This window comes from Poeciliopsis prolifica, unplaced genomic scaffold (assembly GCF_027474105.1).
Source record: "Poeciliopsis prolifica strain line A6 unplaced genomic scaffold, Auburn_PproV2 SCAFFOLD026, whole genome shotgun sequence".
Classification (NCBI taxonomy): domain Eukaryota; kingdom Metazoa; phylum Chordata; class Actinopteri; order Cyprinodontiformes; family Poeciliidae; genus Poeciliopsis; species Poeciliopsis prolifica.
Window position 1 is genome coordinate 5,762,316 of NW_026562401.1, and position 26,854 is coordinate 5,789,169.

Here is a 26,854-nt window from a genome sequence, read left to right on the forward strand (position 1 = left end):
TGTTGTGCTTATTTATGAATTGTGGATTCTGTTTTGGGGTTCCATAGTAATGGGAACCAGAATTAGAAATGCATGATACCCTTTTTATGTTTCATTGGTAATTTTGTGTTTTGTGGTTGTAACATGACAAAATGCCAAAAAGATTAAGCAGTAGGAATACTTGGTCTTAAAGGTTTGAAAGATGGAATCATTTAATTTCTACATGCAGCCTTTAAACCTCAAAGTTACAATAAAGAAAACTTTGTGGGGTTTTCTACCACAACACAAGATGTCACTAGAGGACAGTCTGCAGACACCTATTTGTTATCTCACAATGTTGCAATCCAGACATTGTCCCTAATATGTGTAGAAATAATGTTTTAGCTCATTTTGCAGGGATGTACATTTAATTTTGTACTATTTGCAACACATTTAAGAACAGTTAGGTAAAATGGAAATGCTGCCACAGCATAAAAATCCTGACTCATGTTAGGTTTCAATGCTGAAACCTTAAAAATACTTTTTCTTCATGAAAATGTATTGCTGTTGTAAAACAGAAGGAACATGTGATCTGATTGAGGTTGCACTTACAGTACTCGATATAACTTGGCTCAAGAGCTGGCCTGCGAGCCAGAGTCTAATCTTAGCCTGACCTTTAATTCCCCTCTTTGACCTTAAGCTGTTAAAGCACCGGCCAAGACTGGCATGCAGGCACTCAGGGTAGTGGTTGTTCAGCAATGCCAGGACACTGGACAGCTGCCACGAAACCCACAAAAGGTGTCCAGTTTTAAAGGCGAGTAGTAGTTTGGAAACTTCTGCAGAGCTCTGCATGAAGATGTAGAATACAAGTTGTCAAATATGATTATTTTATGTATTTTTTTCCCCACTTACATTAAAGTGTGCAGTGGTTGCAAGACGCCACACTGCTTTTGAAGGTTTCAACTCAGACCTGGCTTAAACTCACATGGTTATGATTCAGGTTTGACATTTTCTAATCTCCTCTGCAGAGCTTTCTTTTCTGATGTCAACAATGTTGCCAGGAAAGAGAGTCAAAAATAGATGTGGAAGCAGCAGCTGACATGGCTGAGCCTTGTCATGTCTTTGTGTGCAGGGGAAGAGAAGTGAAGCAGTTAATCTGGGAGCAGAAGGCACGAACCCCCTGCACACACCTCCACAGTGCCTCTGCATAATGACTTTAAAAGAAAATAAAAGCACAACTTTCTTCCATTGCATCCTTTCAGGTATTTCTAAACAGCCTCAAAAAAAGCCACAGTTCAACTGAGTAAATGGACTCAAGCACGCTCTTGTGCGCTTATGTGAGCGAAATTGAGCAATCAGGTTTCAACTTTTGACTTCTGCAGAGCGGATTGGAGCTGCAGGAAAAGAATAGCAGCAACAGAGTCAGTCAAGTGAAGGGTCATGGTCTTTGGACATTAAATGTCACAGTCAGTAAGACAGAGATTTGATCTCCCTCCCCACCTATTCGTTCACTGCATTCACTGAGAAGGTCAGCAGGGGACCCCTGTCTTTTTTCAGACCACGATGTGAGGTCTTTAAGGTGTGGCTGTCTAAATCAGGACTTCTGAGACTTCACAACACCTTACGCAAATTAAATCACGTCAATATTTAGGCTTATAATGAGCAGGAGGACAGGGACGAGATGGTAGTAACTTAGATAAACGTGAAGTTTCAAACTGTGCAGTTAACGACCTTGACATTCAGGAGGAGGCGTTGGAGGGATCGTTCGAAAGGGGGCGTGGCTTCAGGGCCTGGTCAATCATAAAAACTCAGAGTTAAACTTTGCTCTTCCCCACTCACACCCAGAGTCAAGACAGACTGAGTCATCTCACAAACGGTAAATACCTCCAAACAAACAAGTTATTAAGATGTTTTTGTCAGGAAACTGCAGGAATTTAGCAGGTTGCAGGTTTGATTCAAATCACCTGTTGACGGCATGCATGACTCGGTTAAATGCGTCTAAAAACATGTGGGCATGACATTGTTTGAAATTTGACCTTTTGGGGCTATTAAATATTTAAACTATAATTTTGTTCACCCCAATGTGTTCTTGCAGAAACTCTTTGTTCTTGGTTCATTTAAATAAAAACTTTCCCAGAGTATTCAGCTAGATTGATTGATTTGTCTATTGTTTGTTCAATTTTTAATTTTTTTTTTCTTATGCAAACAATTACAAAAATGCTTCTCTTTAGAATATTACAGTGTGAATTAGATATTTGTGGATTAAATTGCTATTTCTGTTTCTTCTTTCAGAGGACTAGATCCACTCAGGCAAAATGGTGAAAGTCGGTATCAATGGGTAAGAGCACTTTTAAACTTGTCTGTATGAAATCACACCATTTGGCACTTTTAATTAAAACTGCTTTAAACAGGAGTTCACATAAATATGTCAGGAGTTATTAGTGGACAGAGATGTTTGTATCGATACAAAGGTTTGTGCAAACTAAGGAAGAAAGTGAAAGATAAGTTCTAGGGCTTCTAGTGGGTTGCAAAATAATTGATTTGCGTTCATACTCTGGACAGGAAAGTGTCTATTTCATAAAAATGAAATGTAGGAAAGAGCAGAAGGGTCACTGAAAGAATTTTGCATGCATGTCATTTTTGTTTTTGTTTTTAATGAGGTCCACTTTTAAATTGCTTAAGTCTGCAGGGAAAATTGCTCTAGATGTGATTCACTGTTCTGATTACATCTGATTCATAAATCCTGACAGTTCGGTTTTGTTTTAACATCATGCTGAGAGGCCAGAGCCCTTGTGGCAGATTAAAATCAATGATTTGCAGCAGCTGAAGCCACAAGTTTTTTTTCCAATGGAAGACATGCACAGGTGCTCGTTTTAAAACCGACCATTGAGTAACTGCTCAGCATGCTTTTCTTGATCTTTGAACTTTGGCCTTCAGCAGATAACATTGTGGGCAGTAATTTCATCAATAGATGGGTTGTTCAACAGGAGGCTGTTTTTTTTTCCTGCTGATGGAAGCAAACTCAAACGTCGCAAAGCACACAGTCTGACGTTGGATCACGAATCTGCTCTTTTTCCTCTACGTGCTTGACTTCCTGTTCCCTGCAGCTGCAGTGTTTAAGCATGGCATATCGGGCCGGATTCTTGGACCCGGAGGGTTAAAAATTAACCTGGCCATTGATAATGGCCAGGTCATTTCTCAAATGTGGTAATCCTTGTGACGCCAGTCACATTTGAGAAACATTTTGACTTTCATCGACAGAATGCGGTCAGAGTCCCTGCAACACACCTCCTCCTGCCCCTCCTCCTGAACTCTGGCCTTTCTTTGACTGCAGTTTCATGTCTCCTGGGGTGTTATCTATATTCCCACATGGAAGAAAGAGCTACACTAGTAGAGTGAACCAGATCCCTCCAGGGTTTTTACTGAATGTCAAACTGAATCTCACGGACTCATTTCTGCATTTATATGAAGGTTTTCACCTTTAATTTCACTGAAACCAAAGCAAAACTGGGCAGATTGAGGCGGCATCATGTTGCCATCTAGAGGCCAGTCTCAGAAGTGCATTTTTGTTCACCTTTTTACAGATTTGGCCGCATCGGTCGTCTGGTGACCCGTGCTGGTTTCACCTCCAAGAAGGTTGAGATTGTGGCCATCAATGACCCATTCATCGACCTGGAGTACATGGTAGGTCAAAAATATGATCCAGGTCACATCATCATGAACACATGCTTAAGATTTACAAAGTAGAGGTAATATTTGTGATAAGCAGTGGTTATTTTCGATATGGCTGACTATGACTCCCTGCTCAGGCTGCATTGGCCTTGGGGGAGTCAAAACAACTTAACCAGATGCAGGGAACAACCACATTTATGCAATAACAGCATAAATGTAGTAGTGATTACGGGAAAATGAAGAGAATGGACAGGCAAAACTGACACTTTAGTGGATTAAAAATTTAATACATAAACACACCCATCAAAGAAATTAGAATATTATTAAAAAGTCCATATATTTCAGGAACGTTAACACAATAAGCACATTTTATAGATGAATGTTTGAAAATGTTGTTTTCCACTTGCAGATCATAACATTTAAAATTAGAATATTGCATCAGAAATGTCTTGATGGAAAGTATATCTGCAAGTACTTCTAATCTTGAATGCATATTCTAATTTACTGAATATGACTCGAGTTAAATTCTGTCCCTTCTGGTCTTTTCAGGTTTACATGTTCCAGTATGATTCCACCCACGGCCGCTTCAAAGGTGAGGTCAAGGCCGAGGGAGACAAGCTGGTCATTGACGGACACAAAATCACAGTCTTCCACGAGTGAGTTCACCTCACAATTTCATTGTTTGCTTAGTACAATTAGGTACACACCAAAAAAAATGTTCTAAAATCAGCTTGAAGACGTGAGTGGCTGAACTTTTGTTTTGTTTTTCTTTCTATAGGAGGGACCCAACCAACATCAAATGGGGTGAGGCTGGTGCGGAGTACGTTGTGGAGTCCACTGGTGTGTTCACCACCATTGAGAAGGCCTCCGTAAGTGCTAACCCCTCTTGAGTGCCATGCTGCTTTAAAGATGAAAAATATTTTAAGGATAGTCGATCACTATGCTTGAAACATGCATGGATAAAATAAAACAAAATTGAGAATCTCATTGGTACTGGCCAAATACTGTTGTTTCTGCCACATTAAGTAGCATTGCTAGAGTTTCATGGGGAAAAAATGAAGGAAAATTTTGCACATTTGGATGAACTCATGACATGTCCAGGGTGTATCCCACCTCTGGCCAGCACAGATGAGCTGGTGTAGCTGATAGATGTTTTATAAAGCGCTCTACTGCAGCAAGCCAGATTCAGGGTCACATTTACTGGATGTAGTGTGATGGGCTAAAGCTGATTTTGGTGCCCCCTCTTGATCTAGTTTATTGCATGTGCAACAGGACATGTAGGTAAACTTCCTGTCTCCATGAAAATGGATTTTTCCAAAATAATCTTCATATTAGTAGGTTCTTTTTCATTAATTTTTTTTTCTCAAAAAACAGAATTTGCAAAGCAGAGTTATTTACACAAATCAACAAATTAAGCTCTCTTGGCACAAAACATTATTTCAAAATGAGAAAATATAAACAATCTATTAATTGACAATTTGATGACCCCAAAACCTAAAAGTCTTAGACTATTGAGGTACTCATTGCTAAAATCTACCCAGTTGCATTTTCTTTCTCAACATGCCATTTTACATTCTCCAGTTCATTTTTGGGGACTTCTGTTGGTTTAAAAAAAAATGCATATTAGCTATTTTCTCCCTGACCAACCAGCCTCTGACAGTAGAGGCTGCATGGCTCTTGGCAGCGTCGCTTGTTAGTCTTGATTTCTTACACATTATTTAACAGCTGTCAGTAAATGAGTCGTTTCAAAGACATTATTGCAGTCTCAGTTGGAATAGGAAGCCCACTGTCTTTTATGCTCAGATTTTTGTCTGTGGTTAAATTTTTGCATATTTTGATTAAATCGTAGTAATCACTAATCTAAGGCTATATAAACACCTTTTGAAATGCTTTTAAAAAAGGATGAATTCCTAATAAACATGACTACAAAATTGTTTAAGATGAAAAACATTTTTGCAGGGCCATCAGTCCTTGATAGTTGCTTGGGCTAGCTTGGTGTGAAATGCCTTTTCTTCTTTCCACACTCCCAACACTTTACTTTAGGCTCACTTGAAGGGTGGTGCCAAGAGGGTAATAATTTCTGCCCCCAGCGCTGATGCCCCAATGTTCGTCATGGGCGTCAACCATGAGAAGTATGACAAATCCCTCCAGGTGGTCAGGTGAGGATCCATGTGAACAGTAAAATAACTTTTACCAGTCGCCACTACTCCTTAACCAGACTGATTGTTCTTAAAATGTTTCCTTTCGATAGCAACGCCTCTTGCACAACCAACTGCTTGGCACCACTAGCCAAAGTCATCAATGACAACTTTGGCATCATTGAGGGCCTAATGGTGAGAATTTGACTTTATCTCTGAACAGTTTGGCTGACAGAGCTGCTTTAAGCCGCTTCCTGTTTTAAATAGAGCACAGTCCACGCCATCACTGCCACACAGAAGACTGTGGACGGCCCCTCCGGCAAGCTGTGGAGGGATGGTCGCGGTGCCAGCCAGAACATCATCCCCGCCTCCACTGGCGCAGCCAAGGCTGTTGGCAAGGTCATCCCTGAGCTCAACGGGTCAGTCTCCAAAATAATCTTGCCGTTTAATATAGTGTGCACCTGCAGCAAATGTATTTATATGCTTAAGTGCATCTATTGTGACTTTGTCATTTTCCAGTAAGCTGACTGGCATGGCTTTCCGTGTCCCCACTCCCAACGTGTCAGTGGTTGATCTGACCGTCCGTCTGGAGAAACCAGTAAGTTGTAGCAAATGGAAATTTCTCCTTTTCAATTTTTTTATTCTTCAACATAAAAGGAATAGTGATGAACAAAAATGACCTATTGAGTCATTTTACTGCTAAATATTTTTGTTTAAAGAAATCATTTGATTTACATTAAAATTAATAAATGAATGCACTTTGCTCAACCATAATAAATTTTCATTTAGGCACCAAAAGGCTTTAAGTTACTCGTCTTTTACAGGCAAAGTACGATGACATCAAGAAGGTTGTGAAAGCCGCAGCTGAGGGTCCAATGAAGGGCATTCTGGGATACACTGAGCACCAGGTCGGCACTCTTTTCTCTTTTTGTTGGAATCTTGACTTTTGACGAAGTACAGTGAACCTGATTACCTTATAATGTTGGATCAGATTTGCTCAATAAATTAGGAAACATGGCTGATCTCTTTGTGCAGTTTTAACTGACAAGGCCAATGGGTCATAAATCCCAAAAGAGCAAAATATGAGCTAAATGTTCTTACTGCACCCAAAGGAATATCCTCTAAATGTAATTAAAATGTGTCTTAATCTTGCTGATGGGAGTTAATTGGCTCACTTTGTTCTCGTTGCTCTCCTGCAGGTCGTCTCCACAGACTTCAACGGCGATTCTCACTCCTCTATCTTTGATGCTGGTGCCGGCATCGCCCTCAATGACAACTTTGTCAAGCTCGTTTCATGGTGCGCTTTTAGCAATACTTGACTAACCTGCATCTCTACTACCGACAATGCTTATGACTCCTTTCCCTCTGCTTTAAGGTACGACAACGAGTTCGGCTACAGCAACCGCGTCTGCGACCTCATGGCCCACATGGCCTCTAAGGAGTAAAACAACCAGCTGATGGACCGTCACAGTGTTGCTTTCATTCTCCTTTCTATACAGAGTTACAGATGTATGATCTGTGACTCTGCCTAGTTCCATCAGATGGTCGACCCTTACCATCATCACGTGCCTGAGGAAACGTCCCACATGACAAACGAGTTAATCTGTTGACCAATTCTTTCTTTTTTATTTGGTAAACTCCCTGTTCTGTTCTTGTGTTGAATGGAGTAGAGGTGTGGAAGTTCTCCTGTCTGCAGTGGACTAGAGCTGCAGTCAGTGGTGAAATAAAGTCCTTTGTTTGTGAGATTTAAGGCTCTCTGTGTCCTTTCTTGTTGCAACGAAGTTTAAAATGATCCTCCACCTCCAACTTAACTCTGTTTCTCCCACAATTAATGTACTTTTTGTTCAAATTCAAGATGAGATGGTTATTTCCACAAGGCCATCCACCAGCTCTTTAGTGTGGTGAGGAAACGATCATAATCTTGAATGTGACTCATCTAAAAATCTCTGGATTAGCAGGACTTGCAATTATGTGTTTAGTGTCAAATGTATTCTTTCTGTACTACTCTCATGCAATAGTGTAGGAGGATTATGAATATGCAAATTATGTGCAGCAGGGTTTTCATTTCTTGTGTAAAAATATGCAAATTGTGAGTCTTGCACTGATTTCAAAAAGCACATTGTTTCGGCATCTATTGGACATTTTTTTACTTTTCTGACTTTGCATACAAGTTTGTTAAAAATATTGAATTTGGTGTTCAATGTCCTTTCTGAAGCCTTCGAGTGTTTTTGTAATGAAAAAGCTCAACCAGAAACTGGACCAGATCTACAGAACATCAGCTGAATGTGTAATTTCACAAACTGTCCTACTTCACTACAGCTCAAAATTAGATCATATTTTCCTTTTTTGAAAAGAAACCACATTTTCCCACTCTGAAAAAATGAAATGGTTGTTCAGACTTATTGCTGCTATGAGAAATGTATCCAAATTTTCAAAATGATGCAGTTAATCAGATTAAGTAAAAACTCACAAACCAAATTTGACAAGTTATGTGTTGCACAAAAGGGACTGCTCGTCCCTGGCCCATCATAACTCCAAAGCATACTTGGTTCATCTATTCAATTTTTTTCATGCTTATGAAACCAATATTCATTTTACAAGATCCTTAAAATAAGTTGACTAAATTGGTGACAACTGTCTAAAAAAATGCTAAATAAGATCCATAAAGAAATAGAGCTGTTAAGAATGACTAGAATCAGCTGTAACCAAAATAAAAATAATTTGAGAAAAGGCCTCCAACCAAATTTCTTCTAGCATTGCCCTGATTCACCTACCTTCTAATGAACTCGTTTGCTTCACTGTCTCTGCTCAAGCATCTCCACAGCATGCTCAGTGTGTCACTGTGTGTTTATTTTGGGAAACAAACATATTGTGCTTTGCAGGTTTGTAAAAAAAAACAAAAAACATTCAACTTTGGACTCTTCTGTTCAGAACTGCCAATTTCTCTAGAAATGCCTTTTCCTGCCACTCTACTTTTCCCCATCGATACTATAGAGTTTTGTGAGACGTTCAACACTTTGCATATGTTCAAAATGTTATTTATGGTGTGATGTGAAAGAAACTGATCATAGTGGACTAAAGGGGTCTAGATACAAAAGTACAATCTTTGTTTTGTTTTTTTCTTTTTAAAAAAGGACGTTTCTAAAATCCTGTATCAACAAAATAAAACAAATCTCGTTGAGAAGAAGTTTGTGGTTGTAACGGGCCATCGTGAGGGGCAAAAACATTTTTTGTAGCGTTGTGGACTTCTATTCGTGTATTTACGGTAGGAGGATCCTCCAATCCCGCAGCACTTGCTCCTGCTTGCGGTCGCATCTCCCAGACTGAGCCCCATTAACGCGGAGAAGCTGGATTCGTTTGTTGTTCATTCATCCTCTGCGTGTTTTCCGCTTCACGTCGCTCGGTTTATGTTGCAGCTCATCTCTCTGGTGCTTGGTGGAGTATTCCTCTGCTGGGTTTCGGCTCCATATTTGCTGTAGTTGTGGACCGTCAGAGATCAGGGATCCAGCAGCAGCAGCGGCTCCAGCCACGTTAAGACCTCCGGGCTTTAAGGATCAGGTTTTTATTTATAAACGCTTACATAATCAGGTAAAGCAGTGGTGTTTTACGCTGCTTCTGCTGGCTGCGCGCTGCTGTTAAGTGAAGTTTATCTTGAAATATTATTCTGCTGTCGCAAGACATTTCTCCGCCCGAGTTCATGCCAGATCTGCAGCGCTTTAGTTTTAAATACCATAGCATGAATCCTTTGTTGGGGGCCAACACGCATCTCCAGCAGCACCCCCAGCAGAGCCAGGCCCCCGGACACCCGGACTCCCCCTCCGTCCTCCTTCCCGAAGCCGCGTTCGGCGCACCGGACCCGGCCTCTCTTCTCCTGGGTGATCAGGCCGCCCCGGGGCCCGATCAGCCGGGACATCCGCAGACCTCCTCTTACCTCCACCACACCCACAGCGGCCCCTACCAGCACCGCGCAGCCCCGCAGCAGCAGCAGCAGCAGCAGCAGCAGCAGCCGCACCCCCCTGCAGCCATGGCCCTTAGGAACGACCTGGGCTCCAACATCAGCGTCCTCAAGACCCTCAACCTGCGGTTCCGATGCTTTCTGGCCAAAGTGCACGAACTGGAGCGCAGGAATAAGATACTGGAGAAGCAGCTGCAGCAGGCGCTGGATGCCAACAAGGGCTGTCAGAGTGGATGCTGTGAGAACAAGCTGCACACCCAGGAGGCCGGGGTGCAGACCGGGTTTGTAGGGACCATCCCGCTCAGGCCGGGCTCTCTTCCCTTCCACAACACCAACAACTCAGCAAGGAGGCCCACAAGCCTGTTCCCACCTTCATTTGCAACAACCTACCTACCAGCAGGCTCTGAAAACTCCAGCTCAACCCAAACCAATGGCACCTGTAACCCAGCCATCACCATCAGCCAGGCCTCGCCGTGTGTGGACTCTCCAGGGTCGAATAAAATAACCCAAAGCTGCTCCACCAACCCTCCTCCACGGTTCCTCCCGGGGACCATCTGGTCTTACAACCACACTCGTAAGTTTGGCCCCGGGGCAGAGCGCCTGCCAAGCCCCGGGGTGTCCTGGATGCACCCGGATGGAGTCGGGGTCCAGATCGACACCATCACCCCTGAGATTCGAGCGCTCTACAACGTCCTGGCCAAGGTGAAGCGCGAGAGAGACGAGTACAAACGCAGGTAAACAGATTAAAACACTTTTATTTAACTGTCATACTACAAACCCTCTCATTGCAGAATTATATCTTGAGTGGGTTTTTTTTTCTCATGGTCTTCATTGGATGAGTGAGCAGGACTGCTAAGCAGCTGCAGATCAGCTGTCTTCAGCAGGAGACAGCTGATCTGCAGAGTAAGCACAAAACCTGCCCATCCTGCACCTCCAGCTTGGTCTGCGTTCACCTCATGCTTTCACCACAGAGGCAGGTGCTGCTGCCACAAATGCCCAGGAAAAAATGCACATGTGAGGAGCTAAATATAAATCTGATTGACTGTTAGGACTGCAGAAAGGCCAGGTGGTGGCACTCACTTCCTAAAATGCAGACGAAGTTCATTGTTATTGAGCCTGAGACACAACAGAGGCCGCTTTTGGTTCTTTTTGCTGGTTTGAATTCTTCATCTCTGTTGCTTTAATGTTTTAATCAGCTAAATGTCATCATCATCATTATCAATATGATCATCATCATCATGTGGGCTGGATTTAGGCCACAGCTGTGAGATGACATCACTCTGCAATGTTCCTTTCAGAACAACAGTTTACTGCTGCAATGCGTTCAGTGTGACTTTCCCTTTAAAAGGATAACTCAGGATTTAGCCATATGGGGTTCTGCTGGAAGGGTGTAAGTTGTTAATATCTAACCCACGGTATACAACTCTTAAAGCATCTTGGTTTAGTATAAATTCAGATTAGTGAGAAGTATCAGATGCTGTTCTGTGGACTCACTTAACAATTCAGACATTTGTTTGAGAAGTTGAACTGCATATTTTGCAGAGATGCAGAAAGGAGTTTTAAACTTAGAGTGGTGTTGAGTTTGCAGCTACGTTATGTAAATCTGTTGGTGTCAGAGCCTGAAGGTGAAGTAGCCATAGGCAATATAGACTTAAAGTTTTATCACAATATTTTGCGACAGTAAAAGTGTCAATTAGAACTTTTATTATTTCTTTTTAGATGACTGTGGTTCTGACCGCATGACACGGCAATCAAATCCCCACAAACAACGGTAATAATGCTTCTTTAGAACACCAGTCAGATAAAGACGTGTGACTTGCATCACTAAGCTGCTCACAGTAACTGCATTTAACCATATTTTTAAGATTTGTGATATTCTCATTGAACAAAAGGGGGAAAACGAACAATGTAAATCAAATCGCACAGTTTTGGCGGTGTATAAGCGTCATTACTTAGAATTTGTCATGACAACTATGAATCAAAATTCTTATCATTATAGAAATTTATCACGATAACTGATAAACAATATGAAAACGGCTTCCCTCAGCTGAAGCTAACGGTTAATCTGGGAGGAGCCCAGGCCAAATCAAACTTCTAGTGTCTTAAAACAACTTTTAATAAAAATATTTCTGCAAGTTCTATTTATCTGACCCGTGATGATGAACCTGATGGTCTCCCATCTACTTATTAACGCACATAGTTCTTAGGCTACAGCTTAAACAGCTTCCCTTCCTGTGTGGGTTCAAATCTGTATTTCTCCAGCTGATGTTGGACAGAGGCCAATGATTATTTACACAGGAAATGGACGTAGGAGGAAGTGCATCACCGATTAGCGTTCTGCGTCAAACTCCTACTGATGACTGAGTATGCAAAACATTTCTGGTTGGAGTAACTCAGAGGAAGCAATAAAATGTAATGAAATAGCTTTCATATAGACAACTTCCAGTCGTTGTTTAGGTGAAAGCCACTTTAAATAATATTGTGTTCACATGCTAGTCATGTTTATGTGTCCAGGTGCAGCCGTGGAAAAGATGGTGTCTGGTGCAGGAATGTCAGGCTCCCAAATTTGCTTATTTAAGTTGTTGACCTTCATTGTGCACTGGTTCACCATTAGGTGTTAAGTAGCCAGTCTGAGACCATAAAGTATCGTCTTCTCCCTGTAAGTCGGAGGATTGGTTTGCCGTTGCACCTTCCTAGTATCAGAGTCAGAGCCACGTCATAAAAATAAGTCTCATCCAGTAAATATTTGACCCTCTCCCCGTTTTGTTCTGTGTGTTTATGAAGGGTCACAGTGCATGGTGACAGTCTGAACACGCTAATATCGCTCGTCCCTTTATCTCGGCAAACAAATGCTCTAATAATGTCACCTGAATGTAACACCACTGTTTTAGACACCCAGTGGTGTTTGTGAAGGCTTTAGTATTAACAACACCAATAAAAACCCGGTAGTTTTCAAAACCAAAGGTTTTTATTGACTTAGTGTAAAGTAATCAGCTCTGAGAGCTGCTGTATGCAGAGTATTGACCTACGTAAACTGAGTAATGATGCTAATTTGGCATTTTATTATAAAGCTCTGTAGTCTTGCAGATTTTAGTTGATGGATCAAAAACAAAAATCAACACAATTTGTTTTAGAAATGCTGCTTACATTTGATTGCCGGCCCAATGAAATTGTTTCTTTTCTCTATTCCAGCAGCAAACTAGTGATGGGTTAGTACTGTTCTTTTAGCTATAGCTAGAGTTCATGTTGGTGGAAACGCCAAGAAATGATGCTAAGTAGGTGCATCACCAGTTAATCACTGGATCCTGGTTGGTTTCTGGGAAAAACTCTTGTATATTCCTTCTGCTTGGAAATGCTTTGGAATCCTCCAGTTACCCCATCTGGCAATAGACAATAGATGGATTTGCTTTTTTAACATCACTGGAAATACTTCACTGTACATGTTTCACACAGGAAGGTCGATGGTGATGCACTCATATCCCATGTGAATTATGACTTCTCTGTTATAAATCATCCAGTGTAAATGGGGTGAGAGTTTAAAATTGGGAAAGAGATTGTTAGCATAAACCACTATGATGCCAGAGGCTTTTTAAAAATAATAATAATTTTGGCTGTGTCCCTTGTGCATTTGGGGGTTGGTTTGTTTTGGATTTTTTAGATTCTGAAGAGAAATGTTAATTTTATATTGATTTAATGGACAATAAAATAGCTTAACTTTCAGAGGCTAAAGGTCTGAGCAGCCTGTAGCTTTAGCCTAAAGCAGAGCTAATCTGGATCTATGCTGAATGAAGATGAGAAGAGCCATTACTTTCTGCTTCTAACTTTCTAGCAAGACCTCACTGAAGTATCCCTTTAAGTCGATAAGCTTCATTCTCCAACATGAATGAAAAAGACACAGAATGAAATTCCTTTTTCTGGAGGTAATACACCTTTAAATCCTCGTTTTCAGTAAGGAACACAGTTAGTTATTGTCTTCTCTTAGTGACCTTCAGCAGGCCTCATGTCCCTGCGCATTCATCACCGCATGCCCTCGCATTGTGTCCGAGCGATCAGCACTGCATTCTTCAAAGACCATCCTAACCACGTTATAGTGGCTCTTTGTGGACGAGGCGGAGGGACGACTGCAGCCGCTCAGGAATGCGACGCTGCACTGACTCCTGCTTTCTTTGCAAATTGAGACTAAAGACACTGAATTAACACTTCTCCAGCTGAGACAATAAATGAATCAGTGTCTGTGCATCTGAGGAATCCCTTAAATTTCTCCAATTGTAATAATGTTAGTTGTCATTTCTAAATAGAAGCAAGGTTGCACTGATCAAAGCCTCTGTCACCCATGTCTTTTTGTTTTTCATGTAACTTGTCTTCCACTTTTACTTCTTCTCAGTTGGTGCCCCTCACCTTCCTCCTCTCTGGTAGCCACAGTCTCTATCTCAGCTTACCTTTACTTGAATAACCAGAAGCAGACATCCCACTTCCTCTCCTTTGCTCACACTTTCTTCCATTGCGCAGTAACCCTACACACACACACACACACACACAGTATCTGCAATGCAGCATGCTCTGCAAAGCTGTAGCAGCTAAAAGGAGGGGGCCTCAGCACTCCTCGACTTTGTGCACCTCGCCTATCAAGCAAGCATCCCCCCTTTAGCGACTGGAGCCCCCTGCTTCATGACTCAGATCCTTTCAGATTTAGTATTCCCTGATGGGTTTGGCGTTTTGCAGCGTTCTGCAAGAGTTTTTCGCAGAATGCAGAGCGTGGATTTTCCCCTTATGAGTGGATGGTATAAGGCCACATATTCGTCTCGCAGCTTTTAAGTGTATTAAAGTTAAGATTTAAGAGTCAGTCGTGTGAGCAGCTGCATGAGAATCATCTGTCAGGAAGTCAGCAAAGTGCTTAGTTTAGTTCTCACATGTTTCCCTGCAAATGTTTCAGCTGTTTGCTTTTCTTTCAGCATGAAAGCGAATCAATGATTTTCAAGCATTAGAGTTGTTCCTCTCCTTTTAGAAAACTTTGTATTTCATCTTGAAATTATATTACTTCAATGTCAAAATAAATTGGTCCTTATGAAGAGGTCTGAGGATGGTGTTTTAAAACCACAAGCAGGTACAACTGAAATGAAAAAAATCATACATGTATATTTCTAGCTTTATTTCTTCAGTTTTCTTTCCTTTGTTTCGCCCACACCACAAGTGATGTCTTTCAGACCCTGTAACACATGTAGGAAAAACCTTCTGTTTAAAGTTTTTCCTTCTCAGTAATTTTTTGCCTTTCCTTTACACCTGAGGGACAAAGGAGTCGATTTGAGCCAATTGTAGTATGTAAGTCTAATAATTGCCTTTCAAAATCAAAAATAGTTTGACTTTTACAAATTTTTATATATTACAACTTTAATAAAAAAATATTTCCACTTTTAAAATGCAAAAAAAGGTTAATGGTTTCCACTTTTTTCCATCCGTCTATCGTCCGATTCAAACCCAGGACCTTCTTGTTGCAAGTCAACAGCTGTGCACTGAAACCTTTGTTTTCGTTTCTTCACAAAGCAAATCTTAAAAGTTTTGATTTGTATTCAGTTCTACTGATTCAAACATTTGTAGAACCACCTTTTGCTGCAATTACAGCTGCAAGTCTTTTGAGCACATTTGCAGACGGATGTTTTTACCCATTATTTATTCTGAATTAGCTCAGACTCAGTCAGGTGGGACAGAGAGGAACTCCTAACTCTAGTTTTCAAGCTTTGCCCCAGATTCTCTATTGGATTCAGGTCTTGACTTTGACTAAATGTTCAGGTTTTCCACCAAAAGCAACACTGTAGCTAGTTTCCTCCAGCTACAGCATATTTGCTGTGTTTCCTACATGGATGTATTCTTAAGATGCCATTCTATGAAAAAGGCTGATTTATGGATTTCAGGCTTGCTTGTTCTGCAGAAGCTGCAAGGATAATCTTGTTGATGTTCATATCCTGATATGACCACCAACATCTCTCTTAAAATCCTGGGATGTTGTTTTCTAATCCAACCTTCCTTTTAAAGATATAAACATCTGAGTTCCTTGAGCTTCATGATGCTCTTTTATCTCTGATGTTCTTTAATAAACCAGAACATCTGGATTTACTCACACTCAATTATACAAAGATAAACTGGGCTTAAAAATCAGGAGACTTGTCAAGTTAAGTAGAAACACTGGAATTTATTTATGGTTGCTGAATCAAATGGTTGCCACACTCTTCAGGTTTGTATTTGTAAAAACTGTTGCAAACACTGCATCTTTGTTTTGTTTTATCAAATAAATGTCTAAAGAAACATATTGAAGATGGTGTTTGCAAGAAATTGTTGCTGCTTTTCCAAATTTCTTTGCACTTCACCTTTGGGACGATGTGAACAGTCAGGAATGCTTGTTGAGTATCTCCATCTTCTTCTTTCTATTTGCTATAACTCTTTAGTGTGTCCACAGCGTGTTTTGGTTTATTTTTATTTTTGAATTGAACATCCATCTGGCACCTCTTTGTTCTGCGTTTGGTTCCCATTACTTCTCTCCGCTATACAGCACAACCTGAGCTGCTGCTGAATGACAGTTCTTGATGTGGTGCCATCTGACCACTTGGAGATCATGAGTCTCCATCTCAAGCTTGCATACAGTTTTCTGTCAAGCACAGAAAATGCTCCGTCAGTAACTACATATGGAGTCATTAGCAAATCTTCTGCAAGCTCAGTTTTTAAACATTTATTTCAATATTTGATATTTCTCTGCTCATCTTGCAAAAGAGTGATGTTCATTAAAACTTATTGTAAGCTTGTTAGGACCTTGGACTATGTGCATTGAAGTTAAGTCATTTTAAATCAAATTATCATCACATAATTTATGTAAAAATATATGTTTGACTTGAAAAACCATCTTTTTAAAACAGATTCTTCTTATGTTTGATATTTGTAGAGATGAAGATCATTTTTCAGGTTTACAATGTTGATTGCTTTAGGTTTTTCAGGAGTTTTGTGTCAGCTGGTTCAGAGGCCTCCAGCTGTGCAGCTTTAGGAAATGTTCCCTCTGTTGCATTACATCTGCTATGGCATGTGCTGTAATGTTTCTCATAGCCAAAATTTTGAATTGATGCTCAGCAAATATTTGAGGATTCATAGTTTACGTCAAAGATGGCGCAATGATATGCACTTTGCATTGGTCTGGATTCAGATGCAGAAGGACAGTCTGGCTGAAGCTTCTACTTACCCTGAACATGTGTGTTTTTAGATGGGAGGAAGAATACACCATGAGGATGGACCTGCAGCAGAAGATTGCAGATCTTCAAGAGGTAACACTGTCTGGCAGAAGTTCCTGCATGGACATTTTTTATTTTTTTTACCATGAAAACTTGAACTGAAGGGACTTGGTTGTTGTGGTTACAGGAAATGTAAGGTAAATCCTGGTAAAAGTCGTGTTGGCACCAATCTTCTTTGAAATGCCAGTTTTCTGTTTTGTGAGCTGTAATATAATTAATTTGAATTGATTTATTGAACTGATTTATTGATTGGAGTGATTGCACACAGCTGCAGTATGAACCCGATGAGCAAGAACCTTCACCCTTTTTAAGCCACTCATATTTTCCTTAGTAGTGCTTGATGATGCATGCTGCAGCCATTGATCTCTGCTAATTATTCATTTTTAAATCAGTTAACATCTTTTCCAAAAGAAGGCATTTTCACATAGGAAGTCCTACTACTAAATTAGATACTTACCTCTCTGAGTGTTAGATTGCCTTATTTGTACTTCCTGCAGTTGTGCTTCGATCTACGCACATTATGTCTTTGGTTTCCTGTGTGTGCATGCTTTTTTATACTTACAAGCAGCAAGCATTGCCAGGAATCTCTACCTTGACCCCGTTTGCATGGCAGATTCACATAGCCAGATTGACCGCAAACGGCAAAAAGCACAACTCCAGAGAGATAAGAGCCTGACCATCGTTGCTGCGCACCTAAACAAGTTAGAGGAAAAAGTCATGTAGACTTCCCCAAAACTCAATCTGCGTCTGGAGTGTCACTGAATGCTCTGCAGAAGAAAAGAAGCTGTTTTTAAGTGTTGTGCTTTACAGCCAGACGTCTCTGCAGGTGTTTTCATAAATCTTGTTTCCTGGTTACTGTTTTGTGAGCAGGACCTGCAGGAGAGTGAAGGTTGTCAGGACGAGCTGGCTCTCAGGGTGCAGCAGCTCAAGGCGGAGCTGGTTCTCTTCAAAGGCCTCATGAGCAATGTGAGCAGAGCGAGCGCAGTCACAACATGACCATCTCTTTTATTGTAGCACCAATAAATGCTTCCTCATTTGACAGACTGCAGCTTTTCTTAAAGAAAATGTGCAAATTTATTATTCATTAAGATTTTTAACATGGAAATAAATTCGGTGAATGTTCGCTTAGTGTTCCAAGTTCTTGGCCTTGTAAATATATTTGTACCTCTTTGATTGTTTGATGTTTGTGCATTTGCAAGCTCAGACGTTAATGCATTCTATGTGATAGATCAACAAAAAGGTGGAATACATGGAAAGATTGTTTTAAAAACTTGTTGAAAATACAACCAGTGTGGTATATTTCACTCTGTGAACAACAGTCTTTAAATTTCGCCACCAATTCTGAATTAAACCTGGACTTTGTTTGGATTTCTTATTCTTCATGATCCTGTTTGTCCACTACTGTTTTCTAGCAAACAGTAGTGGACAAAGAGCTGGAAAAGAGCTGCTGATATTAAATTAATATGATTACATACTAACTATGTAAGATGCAATAGATTTTATAAAGCAGTATTGAATTTAGGGCTGGAGAGTTAAACAGTAACAGTATAGAGATCTGGAAAAACAAGTTAAGAGATCACCTCAAAATGATTAGTTTCTCTGATTTTACTCTTTATTGTCTTTTTGTACGAACTACTGACAACATGTCTGAAATTCAAAAGAAAAATTTATTAGCAGAAAATGAGAAATGGTCAAAATAACAAAAAAGTTGCAGCGCTTTTAGACCTCAAATAAATCAAAGAAACAAGTCAATATTCATTTAGAAACAACAATATTAATGTTTTAATTCAGGAAGAATTCAGAAATTAATATTTGATGAAATAACCAGGAGGTTTTCAATGGGGTTCAGTGCAGTGGGGTCTTCATTTTTTTGGATACGTGATCAATATCAATACGTCTGGTACATTGTTCAATAGTTTCATTGAACTCCAATTCAGAACTCCCATCCACTTAACCAAGGTCAGAGGTCAACTGACTCACTCACTCTTTGGTTACCTAGCAACAACTTGTTGAGTGACTCACGCAGCAGCAGCTTCAAGTTTTGCCATTACGCCTCACAACTGCTCAAAAATAAAAGTATAAAGTTGAGGAGTGAAAGGAGAAAATGAGTTAAACAGCATTTTCTGGTGAAACCAGTTTGGCAGTTTAAAACAACAAAACGGATCAATAAATATCAACTAATAAGAAACCCTGACAGTGTGACACGTTTTCCAGCCACACTATCCAGCCACATATGGAGTAAGTGAAGTTAAATATAAATGCACGCCACAGTTTTCAGATCATATTTCTAGAAATTGTTGTAAACCATGTATGACTTAATTTCCACTTCACAGTTATACACTTGTCGTCTTATCACTGAAGAGGCGAAAATATACATTGAAGTTTTTAGTTATAACATGACAAAATGTGGAGAAAAAAAAAGGATGTTTTTAGTTGGCTCTCCTGCTGTCTTTTTTTTTTTTTCATGATTTTGAAACGTGATTCTGTCCTCTGCAGAATTTGTCTGATTTGGACACCAAAATCCAGGAGAAAGCCATGAAAGTGGACATGGACATCTGCAGACGAATCGACATCACTGCTCGACTGTGTGATGTCGCGCAGCAGAGGAACTGTGAAGACGTGATCCAAATGTACCAGGTACTCGGGGTGTTCGCTTTCACTTAACAAACGTCGACTGAGTTTGATCTCCTGAACTTAATCTTGTTAACGCCACTGCAGGTTCCAAACAGCCAATCATCTCTGAGTATCCGGCGCAAGCCGACGCCCCTCTCCTTTAACGGGAGTGAATGTGATGAACCCGTCAGCACCTCCGAAGGCGAAGTGGGCGTGGCTAAAGAAGAGGAGCACTTTGGATCTTCAGCCAATCAGATCAATGAGGAGATGCAGAGGATGCTGACTCAGCTGTTAGTGGTCTGCTTGTAACCACAAAGACATTTATCTGATAAAAGTTCAGTCTTTTTTTAATAACCACTAAGTGCACGTGTGTTTGTGTTGTCGTCACAGACGCGAATGTGAGTTTGAGGATGACTGTGATAGTCTGGCCTGGGAGGAGACTGAGGAGACTCTGCTTCTTTGGGAGGATTTCCCAGGATGCACTCTGCCTCCAGATCCGACCCATCCCCCAGGAGAGGTAAGCTGTACCAATGTGAGTTATTTTTAGAAAGCGATCCTGTGGTGTCGGCCCGAATATGTGGTGCATTGATGAAAAATACCCATTTTCAAAGCACAATCAAAATAACAACGCTCTTTAGTCATGGAGGTTGGGCTGAAAAAGTGCAAATAAAACTTTGACAGACCTTCAGAAATGTTTCATATCTGTACCCATCAAGACTGTTTTTAAATATTACAAGAAAGTCTGCTTAGAAAAAAACAACGAACAAATGACACAGTTGTCAGTTTATGTCTGGCACGCTTAAAATCTATCCTCACATTTTGGTATAAATTTCTCCATATTACAATATTCAAATAGTATTACTTTTTTACGCAGTTTCATTAAACAGTTTTAAGCTCTACTGACACTGAGGAGATGAATTTGTTTTTGTTTAGTATTATAAAAATCATCAGTGCTTTTCTGCGCTCTGCTATTGTCAGATTTTCTTGTGTCGCCAGAAATTCAAAAAGCTTCGTATGTTGAAGTTTTTCATGTTTTTCGAGTTCTGATGTCGTTTGATGACTCTTCTAACACCAGGACTGTTTACAACCTTTCTTGTGTGTTTGTTCCCCATGCAAAAAAAAAATGCATGTAGGTGCTTGATGTCATTCAGCAGCTGCTTCATTGTTGAATAGTCTGTTTGAAACGAACAGCTGCGTTAGTCAGTGAAATCTGAGCATAAAACAACCATGGGCGCTATGGTTGGATTGTTGTCTCTCCTGTGTCGGATTATGCAACAACAGTCTCATTTTATGCTTACTACATTTTATCATCTCTACATATTTATTTTCTTGTTCTCAAACTGTCACTGCTCTGTGTTTGTCTGTGGGAGGAGGACTGTCTGGAAAAGGTGATTAATGACACAGAGTGTCTGTTCAAGTCCCGCGAGAAGGAATACCAAGAGACAATTGACCAGATTGAGGTCAGACATTTTTTAAACTTAAATAAGATTCCTGCCCATGTGTGTTACCTTTCTTCTTTCATTTCTTTTCTTTTTATTTACTTACATTCTCACCTCATCTGAACAGTGATCTAACACAGCTTTCCATATGTTTATGGATGTGTTGCATGCACATTTGGAACTTGCGGTGTAAAATCTTTTTCGGATGTTTAATTTGAATAATGAAGCTGGGTTTTGAATCCTGTATTTTCTAATCTTTTAAAGTTGGACTAAACATTCCTGTCTGTGATTGTATGGATTTGAATCTTTTGGATGTGTTTCCAGCTGGAATTGGCCACAGCCAAGAGCGACATGAACCGACACCTGCATGAGTACATGGAGATGTGCTCGATGAAGAGAGGCCTGGATGTTCAGATGGAGACCTGCAGGAGGCTCATCACTCAGAGTGGAGACAGGTACAAACACACACACAAGCATAAGCAGCATTTCTTCTATTTTTCTAGTTTTAGAACTTTTCAGGTTTTCTTTGTATGATATTTGTTATTTTAGAACAAACATAGAATCCAGAAAAAAATTCTGCCAGAACAGAAACATTTAGTTTTCATTACTACTTAGAAACTCTGGAGTACTCATTACTTTTACAAATTTAGAGCACACTTAGAAAGCCCAGAGAATACTTACACTGATTTAGCAAAACAGAACAGGAATTAGAACTACGAACCTTAGAAACTAATTTTTAAACTCCTATTCTCCCATCCCAGAAAAGGAATTACACCAGAGGATACTTACTTATACTTAACTAGAACAGGAGTATCTAGTTTATTTACTTTGGATCAATATTATTAGCTTTTTATTCTTTGCTCTTTCTTTTGGTTTTGCTATTTTGTTTGTATTTCCTTTCAATTCCTGTAAAGCACTTTATATTGTCTTGTTGCTAAAAATGTGTTATATAAATAAAATTAACTTTACCTTTTACCTTTATTACAATGAAGTTTTAAGCTGTTTGTTTGTTAATCCTGACTGTATAAATATTAACCAATTTGTAGTTTGAGACCTTCATGAATATGAAAACCTGGAAAACAGACATTTATATTTGCATATGTCCATATTTAAAAGCATGTCACATGCATGATTTTGAAAATTGTGATTAATCACATCTCTAGAGTATGATTAATCTGCTTAAATCTTTAAATTGATTAACAACACAAATTTTTATACACATTTGCATAATGTTAGGATGTTTATGTTAGCTATAAAGGTTTTAAAGTAAGTAGACAAAGGAAGACAAAACTCTAAGAGTCTGAGTCTGTTAGTTGTATGTTTAGAAATATTTTATTTTTCAGTTCATGAAACATATCAGCTCAAGAATTACTCTCCTTTATTTTCTGACTTGTTTCTGTTTGTGTGTTTTCTGCATGCAGTAATCCCGTTGTACCGTCAGAGGAGAGCGACCAGAGAGACACCGACAGATCTTCCTGCTCTCCGCCCTCTTCGTCGAGCAATGGGAGATCTTGACACTTCGTCACTCGGCCGTTGAAAGACGCTGCGTTCATATGACCTCTGCGACAAACTGCAACAGTACCACACCGTATACATGTGAAACTACGGCAACACCGTGTTTACATTTGAGGAAATCCATTGAAGATATTCTATAATTAATTGATGATGTGTTGCCCGTACAGATTAGTCTGAGGGGAACCTACAAATCAGACTGATTGATTTCAGACTTTAAGAAAGTTAAGATCCTGAACTGATTGTCAGAAAAACAAGCTGCTGTTAATTATTGTGATGCAGGGAGGTAACAAAAACTATAAACTAACTTATTTAATCTTCAAATCATCATACATTTCATCAGTGATGATATATGAGCAATATTTAAAACTCTTATCCTCAGTAAAGTTTCTATAAAAACTGTAATGTTCACTCCTTGTGTATTTACAGTCTTTTTGCCCATAAATATCCAGCTGGGGATAAGGAAAAGATAACGAGTTGTTTTTCACACCATCAGGTAGTTTCTAATCAATGTTTGTGTTTGAAATATAATTAGATCCCCTGAGGAACAATTTATTTGCCTTCCACACATCCTGATGAATTGAATCTCACAAGGTAATTTTGTCAAATCAAAGAAATAGATAAACACATAAAAGTATCAAAACAGAGTTTGAGTTTGTGCTGAACGTCATACAAAACTACATAAAGTACATACTCAGTACATATCTCATCCATCTGGACAGTTTAAAGTGCAGTCACTCTGAAAAAAGTCATATATATATTTGGACATATTTGTCCACTCATTATTTATAGGCTGTGAATCATGTCATCCTCCCACCCTCCGCTCAGGCTAAAGATGGCTCCTTTCAGCAAGACAGCTGCAAAGAATTAACTCGCAACATCGCTCTTAGTTGCATGTTGATAATTTTGGAGTCAGGCTTTAGGGGAGGAAATCACACTCTGCTTTCAGAGGACTTTAAGCAAGCGTTATTGTTATTGTACAACAGCAGAGCAGCGACATGATCACTGAACGTCCCACATTGTTTCAAAAGAATCAAGGAGGCAATGAAAACTGGATGATTAAATTCTCAGGAGGATTGCCTTTAAGATACAGTTTATGGTCTACAGAGGATGTCAAAGTAAGCAAAAACAAAGGATTGCCTTGTTTCATATAAACACTACACATCTACAGGATCTGGCAGGAATCTACTTTGAAATCCGCTAGCTTGACTATTTGGTAGGAAACAATCTTTACTTCTTCAAACTGAGATAATTGAAACTTATTAATTATAAATCAGGAATTTATTGCTCAAAAACCCTGTCCCAAACAATCTTTGTTTCTCCAAACTCGAGTAGTAGAGTTTTTTCATTGCATATAAGAGATTAAGAAGAAAAAAACATGAATGCAATAAATATTACACAATGAACTCCTCTTAAGAATGCTTAAGGTTTGATGAGCTGGAGAGTAAATAAACGTGAAACAACTCCTCCTTGGACTTGGTTTTACTCTGATTAGCTGTTAGCTTTACTCACCTGCAGGCTTCTCATTGCTCACAGTGTCTCCTCAGAACCCCACTCTAAATAATCCACCTCCATTTTTAAACTTGGAGCTGTTTTGAGGCAACAAAAATCTAATTTGATCCTTTACAATGCAATGACTCACTGCTAGCTTTTCACAAAGGTGGACAAATATCTGTCATCTTTTTGTATTATTTACAGAATTTGATGGTCCAGAAAGCTGCATGAAAGATACTGACAGCTAATTGCATCTCCACAGAATTTCACTTTAAATAATTCAAACTATCAGCTTAAGGTTGAAGTTGTTCTGATCTTTTTCTAACTACTCGTTAGCTGAAATCAATGGTGAAATCTAATCTCTGTTTTTCCAAATTTAGGTTGTTTAGAAAACAGCAGGTGATCTACTGACAGCAATTAATATATATTCAGAACCCCATTTAAATAATCCATGGCAGTGCTTTAAATTAATCTCTGGAAGAAAACGTCTAACATAACAAGCAGCTTGAGCAGCAAAACAAGTGGAAATCAACAGCAAGCATCCCCAGACAAGCCTTTATCCAACTTTTATGGGGTAAACAGAAGTACTAAACACAAATATTGCGCCACTTTAAACACTGAGAGAAAGAAAATGACAAACTTTCAGTTTAGCCATGAAGTCTGCATACATTACAGCAATATTACTCCTAACGCTTGCCTGGAGTTGGGAGTTCAAAACTAAAGATCACAGACACTGAGCTGTTTGATGATGAGTCTTATTGCAGCTTCCTTAATAGCTTAGAGTGAGCAGCTTGTTGAAGCAAAGCTGCATGGTGGAGCAGAACATATGTAAAGACAGCAGAGGAACCAAAATGGTCATAAATTCATGCAAGTTGTTCACCGAGTGCCAAAATAAAAGTCAAGATTATGACTCATTAGGAAATAGCTGAGAAAAAATAAGTGGTTATACAGTAGCTGTGGAAGCTATGTCACAAAGGTGCTTGATGTACACAACTAAACCTATTTTTGAGCCTAGAAGCGTTTGCACATAGAAAGGAAGCAAAACTATATGAATCTTATGAAGCAATCAGCGCTGCTCCTTGTAAAACAGATGACACTTGAAATAGATTTGTTTCCACTTCCTTGACATATTTCAGGTGAACTTATAACACATACCTCATGTTTAATTTATGCTTTTTATGCTGCATTTGAACACCAAATGATACAGGAAAGCATCACTGGCTACCATCACTGTCAGGGGGAGTAAACCCCACATCACTGCTGTACAGTACTATCATGAACTCCTTCTAGTTTCTTTCAGTCGCATTGAACCAGGTGAAATGTCACAATTCTCACTTCGGTGCTTTGTTTCGGTGACGAAAGTCGGCAGCTTTCAGCGTTTGCATGTGAGGCTGTTTGGGTCAGCTGCTTCGAGTGTTTTTTCTGCCATTTGAATCCAGAAGAAAGATGTGAAATTATGTGCCGTGTGAGGCCCAGAAGCCATTTCCTTTTACTTTCAGACACCGAGTGAGTCTCTACTGTATGCATGTGCCGTGTGTCTGTTTTTGAGTCTTTCCAGTGGGTGTTTTTAAAACGACTTTTACTGGCGCAGATGCACAGTGTTGTAGAAAATGAAACAGAATTACTAAAGGGTGACATTTTAGATTAGACTGTCTTTTGTCTGTGGTCACCATGAAATTCAGAAGCAAATGAGCTATTTTCCATTACTAAACTTCCTTTATGAGTCTATGTGTTGGCCAAGTAAAGTCAATTTAAAAACAACTCAAGTTCAGGAAAATGAACCAGTGAAAAACCAATGCTTTTGCAAAATGACTGTACAATGGCTTTGAAATAGTAATAATGAAAAAATAGCTTTGAATATATAGATGAGCTTCGAAGAAGCGGGTCCAGAGTCACACGCCTGAAATGAAAATTAACTTGAAATTTGAATGAAAATCTGTTTCGATTAAATATTTGGCAATCAAAACATAAAAGTGTTTTTACAAAACAAACAAAAAAAAGCAAACAAAAAATAACCTTACCTCAAGAGTTTAATACCAATTTGTGTCACATAACATTTGGAAACTAATCCTGTGGACTTTTTGGGAAATTTAAGTTCCCATTGTGACTTTGTGTCAAAATAAAATATTTTTTTGGCTTAGAAGCTTTTCTGCAGAGCTAAAGTATGTAATGTAAGTAAAGAGAGACTGAATGAATAAAAGATACAACTGATGATCAACATTTTGTCTTTCCTCTTGTAAAACTTTTTATTCTGATGTTTGTACTGAAACTTCTACAGTTCAGAAGATAATTATTCATAACCTGGGCGAGTTTAGGTTGAAAGTAATCTTATACTTTCAGCAACATAATATTTCCTCACTAGTGGAAATATTAAGTGTGTTAGAGTCGCCTTGAGAACTTGTCATATGATTTCTAGCAGCTCATCAAAGATAAATCATCAAAATACCAGTGGAAACACAAAAAAGCTGGTCAGAAATTATAAACAAATACTTGAATTTTCTACTGAGTGAGTTTGAAATGTAATTTTTTTTCTCAAAAATGATGCTTCTTTTAGATTATCTTTTGAAATATGTGTCTCATTTTCTCTGAGAAAATGAATGAATGAGTTTTAAATCAGTAAGTGCGAGGTGTGTGAACCATTAATGACCTGCCTGAGTGTGCTCAAATTTTATTCGATTCGAACTGAGTAATCAGGATAGTGAGTCTGTCACAAAATATCAGGAAGGTTTGCTGAGAGGATCTATGACATTCTTGACACTTCTCTTTTTTACATACACAAAATGGAAGAGATTGGTTCAGTGT

The 26,854-nt window shown here is 39.4% G+C and overlaps 2 protein-coding genes across 4 annotated transcripts; both read left to right on the top strand.

The window, feature by feature from the left end:
• Positions 1–1,746: 1,746 nt before the first annotated feature.
• On the top strand, positions 1,747–7,513 carry gapdh (glyceraldehyde-3-phosphate dehydrogenase). The gene is made up of 12 exons (XM_055047625.1): positions 1,747–1,834; positions 2,251–2,296; positions 3,543–3,642; positions 4,180–4,286; positions 4,409–4,499; positions 5,674–5,789; positions 5,882–5,963; positions 6,036–6,187; positions 6,288–6,366; positions 6,593–6,676; positions 6,968–7,065; positions 7,144–7,513. Exons 2-12 carry the CDS (start codon positions 2,274–2,276, stop codon positions 7,211–7,213), a joined length of 1,002 nt encoding a protein of 333 aa, XP_054903600.1. The 5' UTR covers positions 1,747–1,834; positions 2,251–2,273; the 3' UTR covers positions 7,214–7,513.
• Positions 7,514–9,042: 1,529 nt separating this feature from the next.
• Positions 9,043–26,272, top strand: LOC129371186 (non-homologous end joining factor IFFO1-like). Of its 3 annotated transcripts, none has more exons than XM_055047627.1 (9): positions 9,043–10,457; positions 16,967–17,027; positions 17,865–17,960; positions 19,491–19,631; positions 19,713–19,897; positions 19,998–20,124; positions 20,978–21,067; positions 21,371–21,501; positions 22,468–26,272. In XM_055047627.1, exons 1-9 carry the CDS (start codon positions 9,466–9,468, stop codon positions 22,559–22,561), a joined length of 1,917 nt encoding a protein of 638 aa, XP_054903602.1. In that variant the 5' UTR covers positions 9,043–9,465; the 3' UTR covers positions 22,562–26,272. The 3 variants fall into 3 exon arrangements, with proteins under 3 accessions (XP_054903602.1, XP_054903603.1, XP_054903601.1); XM_055047628.1 differs by having other exon boundaries at positions 20,981–21,067; XM_055047626.1 differs by having other exon boundaries at positions 19,998–20,123; positions 20,974–21,067.
• The last annotated feature ends 582 nt before the right edge of the window (positions 26,273–26,854 follow it).